The 10,834-nt window shown below is 39.8% G+C and overlaps 1 protein-coding gene across 1 annotated transcript; it reads right to left on the bottom strand.

The window, feature by feature from the left end:
• Positions 1 to 8,508: 8,508 nt before the first annotated feature.
• On the bottom strand, positions 8,509 to 10,124 carry LOC147481532 (F-box protein SKIP23-like). The gene has a single exon (XM_086580660.1). The coding sequence runs from the start codon at positions 9,738 to 9,740 to the stop codon at positions 8,652 to 8,654; it is 1,089 nt and encodes a 362-aa protein (XP_086436786.1). The 5' UTR covers positions 9,741 to 10,124; the 3' UTR covers positions 8,509 to 8,651.
• Between the last annotated feature and the right edge of the window lie 710 nt (positions 10,125 to 10,834).

Raw genomic sequence — 10,834 nt, 5'->3', positions numbered from 1 at the left:
GGGTTAACATAATTAAATTGCTTGGGACATAAGCAGACACTAAATGGAATTAAAAACTTACCTTATCTCCCTGACATGCATATTATCTACCCAATAGCACCATGGGTCTTGTAAGTAGTGCTATACACTTACGTGTGTGATCGCCTCGCGAGACCAAGCACCATAAGTAGTGCTTTGAAACAAATCTTTGAAAGACTGTTCCGGTATTAATGTAGGAGATGTCATCTCAAAATACGCTCTGGAACAGCTGCAAATCACCCAGGAATAACCCGCAGAAAATTGGAATTTTCCGTGTTCATAGAAGGCAGGGCGCGGGTGCGCTCAACTTAGCTGGTCAGCTCGATGATTTTTGGGATTCCGGTGTTTGAGCCGAAGTCGCTCACCTTGGCGAAAGTCGCTCCTCCGGGTTTTTTTTTTTTTTTTTTCAAGGGAGCGAGGTGGGGGTAAGAATAGGAAGTTTAGTGATCAAGCATGGAAAAACCAAACACCCTCCCCAAACAAATTTTTGAAAACAGGTTTGTAAAAATTTGTTTTAAAACGCGGGTCTTTTAAAGTCGATTTCGAGACTTGCTAGATTACTATTTTTATAGCTTTAAACTTTTTTTTTTTTTTTTTTTTTATGAATTAGGTTTAATATAAAGGAAAACAATAAGCGATAAAGACATAATTCACACCATAGATAAACATGACTCAAAACCAAGAAAACATGCAAGAGTGGAAAACGTGGAATTATGTGAACGTGCACTTAGGATCCGGTACTTCTGACCACACACTCCATAGGGAGGGCCCGGTTACCTGAATGGTGCATTCACCAATATATGGAAATGAAAGAAAATGCACCAAACACAAAAATTGAGTCGTTTATAGTCAGATACTCGAGACTTTATCTAAACATATGTATGAATATGCAGTTTATCATATATCAACAACCGAAATAGTTGTGGATTATTCCATAAATAAATATCACAGAAAACATATCCAAACACAATCAAGCACCAAGATTTCCTACGACGCAGCCTAGTGGAATGAAAGCGAAGTCGGATAGACCTATAACATAACCGAGCATGCACCTTATGTTTCATCTTTGAACAAGAGGGTGTCCTAGTGAATAAGTGTGGAAAAGTTAATGGTTGTGGAAGATATGGTGGATTGGGATAAGTTTTAGAGAAAAAGAATAGAAAAAATGAGGATGTGGGTTTAGCACAAAACTCATTCATGGTGTAGTTAGGGACTGTCTCAAGTCTGAAAATGACGGTGTCAAGTGGTTTATCCTTGGGAAGTATTTGTTGACTAGGTGGATTTAAAAAATCATGAAGCACAGGAGAAACTAAAGGATCGAGTGCAAACTCGAGGTTCCTTTGAAAAGGTGGAGGGTGGGGAATATTGGTGATGGAAGGTGAATGATTCTCAGCTAGAGCTCTCAAGTCCATATCATCAGAAATCTTGATTTATGCAAGACATTCCTCAATATGTGGGTCAAAAGGATCACTAGGATAGAGATTGAAAAATTCATCTTCCGTCATAGCATCAAGGGATGAATGGTTGTTGGCAAGGGGACTCGCTGAAGTGGTAAAGAAGCGGCAAAAAAAAGTTGCAGGAATTCTTCTTCGATTTCGTCTCTGCTACCAGGAGTCATTGTTAAAGTCGGAATTTTTCAAGGAAAGGAATTTGTTAATCTGTTTCTCCGAAACATGTTTTTGAAGTAATCTTGAGCTAAGCTCTCGATCATGCTAACCTCGCCATTTGTAGATGAATGGGATATCTTGGTCCTCGTTTTGAAAACATTTACCTCAATGAGAAAAGATGGCCAAAGGACAAGGACATCGAACCATCGCGGCGGTTTATGAGCGTTGGCGAAAGTAAAAGAAGGGATGCCCTAAAATGATAGGTACATAGTCGTTAGTGACTTCGTGGTCGAGGATAACGAAGTCGGTGGGTAATAAAAATTTTGGACTTTAACCAAAGACGTTTTCAACCACACCCTTAGGATACTTAATAGACCCGATTAGCTAATTGCAATGTCATTTTAGTAGGTTGCATCTCCTCTAGACCTATTTGTTTATACAAATAAAACGGGAGTAAGTTAACACTAGCCCCCAGGTCTAGTAAGCCGTGGGTCGTCGTCGTGTGAGAATCTCCTAAGGTGCATTATGCGAAGGGGGCGACCGGGGGTCCTTTGTACTTTAACAATTCCATTATTTTCGGATAAAGTTGGGAACCGCTGGGTTAGAAAGGCGTCTTTAGGTATGTTGGTCTTACGCCTAGTAGTGCACAACTCCTTAAGAAACTTAGCGTGGTTAGGTAGCTTTTTTTATAGCTTCGAGAAAAGGAAGGTTTATCGTTAGATTCTTGAAAACGTTCCTAATCTCCTCAAAGTTTGTATCCCTGGTTAGCATGGCTAACTTCTCGAGGGAATGGTGGTTTAAGCTCTATATTTAGCGATATATCTCGACTTGATGTGTAACCTTGGTTTTCTGTTTCTTAGGTTGTGGTTTAACCGGTACCTCTACAAAGTGGTAGGTTCTTGAGTTTCTATTTCGGTATCTAGTTCGATATCCGGTGTAGGAGTATTGATGGGGTAACTATAGGAATAGTTACTTTGTTATCGATCACTCTTCCGAAGCGGAGAGTGGTGATGGCATTTAGCTCACCTACGGTTGTAGTTTCATTACTAGTATTACCGCGTTTACTTCAAAGGTCGTGGTTTGTCGTTCTAGGGTTGGGTATCGCTTGGGACCGAAACCTTTTGGTTAAACTTTCTCTTGGGCTAACCTGTTGGTTTAAATTATTAACGGATTGTAGAATGTGTTGGTTAGATTGAGCCATGGTTTGGAAAAGTTGTTGGCTCACTTGTATGAAGGTGTCAAGGCGATCCGGTTGTGTGGGTGTAGTAGTAGTCGGGTGGTGTATTTGGAACTATCTCGTTGATTATTTATGGGCGGATTGTGATAGTTATTATTTAAGGAACGATACCTCTATTAGCATTATAATTATTATAACTACATTGACCTTGTGCTTGACCTTGTCGAGGTTGGCGCTTTGGTTGTTATAATTATTATAATTACCCGACCCTATCCTTGTTGTGGTGGAGCTTGGTTATAACGTGCGTTGGCCTAACATATTGATTATACCACTGTAGGTGTGACTTGTTGGTTATTTCTCCAACCGAAGTTGGGATTTTGTCTCCAAGGGGCGTTAGGTTCACTATTAATGGAACAAGAATGTTCATAGGCTATAGGACAGTGGGAGTCGGGATGCTCAGGACTCCAACAGAAACTACATGGATTTGAATTTACATTCATGGCGGGGATAGGCTTTTGTTGAATATAAATAGCTTCTACCTTTTTAGTTAGAGATTCAATTAAATTTTTAAGTTCTGGATCGGGTTTCATCTCAAACATATCGGCGGCCTTAACTGTTGAAGAAGAACTAGCAGAGCGGGGGATATCATCACTCCCCCCCCCCCCCAATTGTTATTGCGTTTAGTTTGTTCTTCTAAAAATTTGTAAGCCTCCGAGGCTCCTTTACTTAGGAAACTACCCCCATTCATTATGTCAAGGACTTCTTTATGGTGATGTTGAAGTCCTTTGAAAAAGGCACGCACTAATGTGTCTTTTGCTAGATTATGGTGTGGACACTCTATAAGCAGATCGGTGAAACGATTTCAAGCCTCTGAAAATGATTCATGAGGATTCGCCGAAAAGAAGTGAATCTTGGAAAGCATTTCATCCGCCTTTAGGGGTGGGTAAAATGTTCCATAAACAGCTAAACAAGTTTGGCCCATGAGTCCATTGAGAATTAGGCGCTTGGGCGGTTAACCAAGACGCCTTTATCGCCTAAGGTGAAAGGGAATACCCTCAATTTAATTTGTTCCGCACCAACCGTAGGATGGTGGAATATTGTAAGGACTTGTTCAATCTTATGCATGTGCTGATAAGGTTTTTCATGGTCTAAACCATGAAAAACGGGTAACAACTTAAATATATTTGGGGGGATGCGGAAATCCCCCACTGGATCTGCTAGAACGATGCAAGATTTAGGGCTATCGCTCAAGGCTTTATAAAAGTCAGAGAGAGGAGTCTCTCTTTTTTCAGCCATAATATCAGGTGGTGTGTGTGAAATAGTAGCTAGAGGTGTAGTGGGTGGGAAACTAGATAGACTTGTTTGTTGACGTTGCCGTGTAATTATGTTAGTTGTTTTTCTTGACTGCACCTTAATCTCATGCAAGACTAAGTCGAACTTAACTAAACATGCAACACTCCAAACAATTTCGATATACTAGTAGAAACCTCTAACCGGAGATGCGAGGTGTGGAAGAAAGGAATACCCGACAAGGCCCTTGCTTCACTTATGAATAGCGTCTTGTTTCTGGCGTGTTCGGTGTATATAACAAGTTAAAACACTGAAAAACTTGAAAAATCGGGTTCAAAACAAACCCTGTAGAAATCCGGAAAATTTGGCTTAGCTGGCGCGGGTGCGCAAGATAGGCTTGCGGGCCCGGTCCGATAAGTGAGTCGCGGTCCGCTCGAGGTCCAGGAGAATCGAGGGTATGGTCGCTACTGGGTATTGAGGGCTGGTCGCGGGTCCGGGGTCAGTAGCGCAGGTATATAAAGTGATGCGGTCGCTAGGCCGGTATATATTTTGCGGAACTTTTTCAACGCTGAAATGGACAACCACAGTATGAATCAAACAAGGGTGGGTGGGTTTAATGGGACTTAAAAATGACTAATTATACTATGAAAACAATGCTAAAGTGCACTAAGATGGCAGCGGCGCCATTTGATAAACATAAAAAATGAATAAAATTGAATAGTCTACCTACGAAATGAACGATGAACTCAAAACGTAAGTAAACTAAAACTATTTATGATGCTATATTTATCAAAGATTCTACTCTCAATTCTATCGAAATAGAGTGGAGTAAGAAGTTCGTTCCACTCCTAGTTCTCTAGCATGGAATGTTTTCTAATCTAATTAGTCGGTCTTAAGTCTAATGAGAGTTTTACGATGGGGAATTATACACGATGCAATATGAAAAGCAATATGTTGAATGTCACTCTTAAATATATGGAAATACTAATGTTCTTGAATCTAGATAAAAGAATTAGAGGGGAATTGAATCTACCTCGAATCCAACTTAATCACCTAGAATAGATGTTGTAATCCAATTCTTACGTTCTACGGTAAGAATTGCTCGCTCTAATCCCTAATTAACATGGCATTTCTACCAATTATAACTAGCATGTGAGGTCGTCCACCCATTCTCATGGCGAAACACGACCTTCTATAATGGAATAGACTCTACAACGCTTCTACACTATACAACTAAGTTTTCATCAAGGCTTCATCAACCCCTCTAATGGAGGTTTTAGCCTTGATTCATCAAACTATCATTTCCCATTGAAATTGAATACAACATATTACAAAGATTCTAACTTTATGAAATTTAACTAAACAATAATCGAAATCTAATTAATAACTAAGAATTGAATGATAACAAGAATTGAAATTAGATCTAATAAATTGTAAATGACAAAAATCGAAATTGACAAGAATAACTATTTTATTTATCTAATCAATAAAGAACAATGATTTAAAGTTTTAATCTAAAACAGGGAATGCAATTCTAAAACTAAGATCTAAAACTAATTAATGGAGGCTACTAATCTAATTTCTAATCTAGGTCTAACTATCTACCATTAACAAAGAGTGAAGCTTTGGTTTTTATACTCTCAGATCCAAAAATCGTGCATGGACTTGGAGCCATGTTTTGGGCCAGAGAATTAGGCCCAAAACCCAATTCTTTCAGTCCAAAAAGGCCTCTTCAGCTGCAGTTCGCTTCAACAGACTTTTCGTCCATTTCTCCTCTTCTGATTGGGTCAAGGCTTGGACCATTGGAAAGCTCTTTCCGAGCCGGTCGTTTTGACATAAGGTAGGCCCAATTCCGAGGTCTGAGTCCAAAGATATAGTCTTCGGAAGTTCTGTTGACTTTGTGCACTATTTCCTTTGCGTGGACTTTGACTTTCGGCTTTGACCGGGCTTTAGAAAGGCTTTGTCTTCTTGAATCTTGGCCTTTAATCACGAACTCCTTAGCAACCAACCATTGCTCCTTTATCTAGCTAAAGTGGCACATTTCTCGCACATAATGGACTTTGAAGCCCGAAATGCATAAAACATGTAATCAGTATTAACTCTTACTTATTATTCACATAATTGGTCTAAAAGTATGATTATTAAGGGGTTAAAACTACAATTTTGGGCTCTTATCAACCGTCTCCAGCTCTACAGGAGCATCAATCGACCCCCCTTCAGGTCGGGAGCTCGACCCACCAGCCCCTGAAGTACCACCTCCAGAGGTTCGTCTCAGGCCGCCACGAGCCCGGTTCCTATCTTCCCGCGTTACCAAGTCACTCGCGCGCATCTCCATCACCCCTTTCCTAGTCTGACCTCGAGCTCGGTCCTTTTGAGCCTTTCTTTTTTCCCGGATCGCAGGCCCACCCTTTTCCACAAAGAAATGAGCAAGTTCGGACAACTTCGCTTGTTTTTGTGCTCGAGTCAGCCGTGCGAACCTCTCTATCTCCCCACGATTAGTTCGCGTTTTCACAAAAAAATCTACAAACAAAGCAAAGACATGGGCCAGTTAGAACAATAGTAAATCACCCAGTAAAGCGAAAAAAGAAAGACATTCCTACCCACCGGAAATGTTACAAATCCTAGTTTGCAACCTACATCCGCTAGCACAGTAGTTGCCAACTAGTAGCAACGGCCTCTTTGTCCAAGCCTCATTGCTTACACCGTCAATCACAGCAGAACGTGTCGTCATGGTTTGTAAACTAAAGTTGAAATTACCAGATCGCCTCACAACAAAGTGCTCAATTATGTCGGATACCCCTATGCGGTATTCGCCACTCGCATTCAACAGGTCGAACACCCTAAACAGTCACCAGGTGTTACTAACAAACTGACAGGGAGACTTCCAACAATGAGCCAAGAAGTCACAAACTAGCTTCAAGAACGGTATTTGCATATACGCTCTCAGCTGGCCTTCATAGATGATTACCCCACCATTCGGAGGGTTGTACTCCTCACTACGTACATTTTCACTCAACCGTGGTTCGTATATCTCCAGATCGGGAACGTTGATCCCATAAGCTGCCCTCAGTTCGGGGAACGAGCTCGCAGCACGATGATCCACCGTCCTAAGAGGCAACCCACTTGACTACATTTAACCCTCCCTTTGACCGATCGCCCGCTACAGCACCTTCCCCACCCGGATCGTGTATTACCCCTCTTCTACCCTAACTTCCTCATCCCCCCCAACCTGAATGCCAAGACTCACCGATTCTTCCTTATCATCCTCATACTCACCACAACTTAATGAGACCTCCCGAACCTCTTCAGATCGAGTATCGTCAGAATCAGACATTGTGACGTCTCCTTCTTATCAACTACCCAAGCTTAAACCCTACAACCTAACACCGACCTACCTACTCAACAAATCACACTTGAACAAGAGGAAAGCAAATTGAAAATGAAAAGGCAGCAGCAGCAGAAGCACTCACCTGAGAAACCCTAGCTTGCTTTTTTACTGGAGAAGGAAACTGGAGATACTTTTTCGAGTGTCCCAAATTTGATTTTGTGCAACTGCTCGTTCAGTTACCAAGAAGTTATGATTACAGCCTATGCCCTAGCCTGCACACGTGTTCCAAGGACTTGTCTTTTCAAAGTTTCGAATAACGCGACGACATGTTTCTTTACCAACTGCTACGATTCTGTCATGCGCCAATCATGTGCCAACTTCCCTTTCCCGCCAAATCATCATGCCACACGATTCAAACTTTACGACATCTCAGTCAGATCGTTCACCATAGCTCGCTTCATGCTCCACGCACATTTTCGTTTTTCTCTCGGATTGCTTCCATGGACATAAACAAATCGATCGAGAGGGGTGTGGGGAGTAATATTTTCATTAAGGAATATTGCACACGCCACGAAGCATAAGCTTAACTTCAGGACATCGACCTCCAAGACCGATCTGTGAGCAGCTCCCTTCATGTAGGTGGTACGCTTAAGCTCGTTCAAGAATATCTCAAGATGAATAAATGACTGGAGACAGAACGCCTCAGATAAAAACACCACCAGATGTAATCATCACCAAAATCTTACATTTACATCCCATCACCGGGAAATATGGACTACCGCACCAACTTCCAATCAACACACAATTCCTACTAAAACCAACCTAACACACATTCATAATCTCCACCCTACATATGTACAAGAGAGTACACGTGTCTCAAGGATCAACATTCCCTTAGGCCTATAAATACTACCTACTTGAACTACGTGGGACCTGATTCCTCTCTCCCCTTAAAATCAAGAGAGGATACGTAGGCAGCTCGCTCATTAGAGAACTCGGTCTCTCCAAAACCCAAACCCATCTTCCTCTCTTCCATTGTATGTAAAGGAAAACCAAAACCCACCTTTACAATGGAGATGCTCCAATAATTAAGCAAATGACATTTATTCCACGAGAATACTGACATAAGGGTTCGTAGTTAAATATTTGCATAGATAATCAAAAGACATGAAAAGAAACTTCCAAGCAAGTTACACAGGAGATTATCATGTACATCAAATGCTGTCTGTAGTTATTCTAATACTGCAGTTGTGATGCCAAAATAACTGTGAGTAGCTTTAAATGCTGATAACGACGATCCAAAAGTAGCATCCTCTATGTTGAACACTGTTATATGCTTTTCTTTGGGCTTAAACATATAATCCACAAGTAATAAGCAGTTTCCTTTCAATCCAGGAAAATCCAAGGCTGACATAAAATACGAGTGATTGTCACCAAACGAGAACACTGAATCTCCCACGTTTTTTACCCGAATCCACTGTTTTTCCTTTTCATCCAATCTAAAAACTCGGCACCCTACTCGAAAGAGCTGACAGTCGATCAGATATAAATCCCCATTGCACTCAAGTAAACGTTGCTCCCAGCTCTCCTCAACAACAGAATTGGATATTACAGTCATATCCAAAGTATGAGGATCAAAAGTGCAAACTCTCCTAGTGCTATCTACTGCATAAAATTGGCCTTTGTAAAGTATCACGTCTTTAAATCTACATCTCTCTTTATCATCAAGTACCATCCACCTCTCGTCACCAGATCGAAAACAAACCAACTTATTCAAAGAATCGAATCCCATTACTACAAGATGATTGATGGATCCACTTGAAGACAAAGTAACCTTTCGTACGTTACAGTTTTCATTGGAATCAATGGTAACAAGATAATATTCTTTATAAAATCCACAGATTTTGTAGTCCAGTAAGTTCAAACCCCTTGGAAATTGTCTGGGTATAGGTTTGATCACGATGTTTGAGAGTGGGTCAATGATATTAATTACATTTCGGGGTTTGGCATGGACATCAACTTGAACTAACAACAGTTTGGAACATGATTCAGGTTGGAGCTGTTTTGGTCGTATAGTATAGATGGTGTTCTCCAAAAGTTCGCAAAAACCAGTTTTGTAGTTAAGGAGTTGTGTAAGAGGAAGCACGACGGGGCTTGCTAGAGAGGGAGTTGGAAGAGGAACTGAAGATCTCCATGAGTTGCAAACAGCACGAAATTGGATAGTTTGAAGATGGGTTTCAATACAATCTTCAGCTATTTTGGTTAATATGTCTCTGGGTAATTCAGACCAGTCACGCCTAGCCGTGCTCATCACGATCATCTCACTATCACTCTCTAATGTTATTGATAATAATAATAATAATGAAGAAAGGAGAGAAAGTTAACAACTACTTTTTTTGATGACAAATGGAACAACTGTTTCTGGGATAAATAAAGCTCAAGGAGTCGTTAACGTACACGACTTTATAACCGTGCAATGCTGATGAGATTTAGTTCAACTGTAAATGTCGTCGGTACTCGTACTTGTATCATTGATATTGATGTCTACGGAGTGCTAACTTATCGACCCCCTTGTTAGCAATAATTCGGGAGAATTGAATTTTTGAAGGGCAAAACGCCTAATATTTCTAAATGGTTGAAATATTCTCAATAATTTGCGATTTTTGTTTTAAAACGAATAATATGAATTTTTGCCGACGGCTCTAAAAAATATAAATAAAAATTTGGTTGCGTTTTTATTATTTTTTATATACTTTATGTCTTCACTTTTATTTTAAGTCCCTCACTCTTACATTTTTAGTGATAAATTAATCCAAAAGTTTTGCTTTTATATTTTTTAGACAATATTTAAATTGTCGTGTTATGGTGTGTGTGTATTTTGAAATTTGAACGGTAATTTCAATCGAATAACAAATAAATGAAGATATTTGTGTGGACTATTCAATTGGTTTCAATATTTTTGTAGGTAAATTGTTTAGATATATTTGTTATGTTGTAAAAAATAACAACTATTATTATTAATATTTACTAATATAATATCACGAATTTTTTATTTTTGAATTTTTACAACCAAACGTTTAAAATGACGTATTAATTAAACACCGCATAATTGTCATATTACGAATTTTTGATCAAATATTTGATCGTACCATTTTTTTAAATCACCGAATTATTTTCGTACCTAATTTTTGAGGTATCTCAAATTACTAACAAGAATAGACCCAAACATTTCACAAATGCCCAAATCGACTCAACCCCATAGCAAAATATGCATCTGCTTAGGGCCCCGTAGCCCAAGGGGCCCCAATATAATTCAGCCTGCCTATTACTTGTTAGCACACCACTATTTTTCATACTACTGTTTTTCAGCTCCTTATTTTAATGGTTAGATAACGTTTTTACATTGGAAAGTAG

The sequence above is a fragment of the Coptis chinensis genome, chromosome 8 (genome assembly GCF_015680905.1).
Source record: "Coptis chinensis isolate HL-2020 chromosome 8, ASM1568090v1, whole genome shotgun sequence".
Classification (NCBI taxonomy): Eukaryota; Viridiplantae; Streptophyta; class Magnoliopsida; order Ranunculales; family Ranunculaceae; genus Coptis; species Coptis chinensis.
The sequence above is the reverse complement of the archived record's forward strand: the minus strand, read 5'-3'. Positions and strand labels throughout refer to the sequence as shown.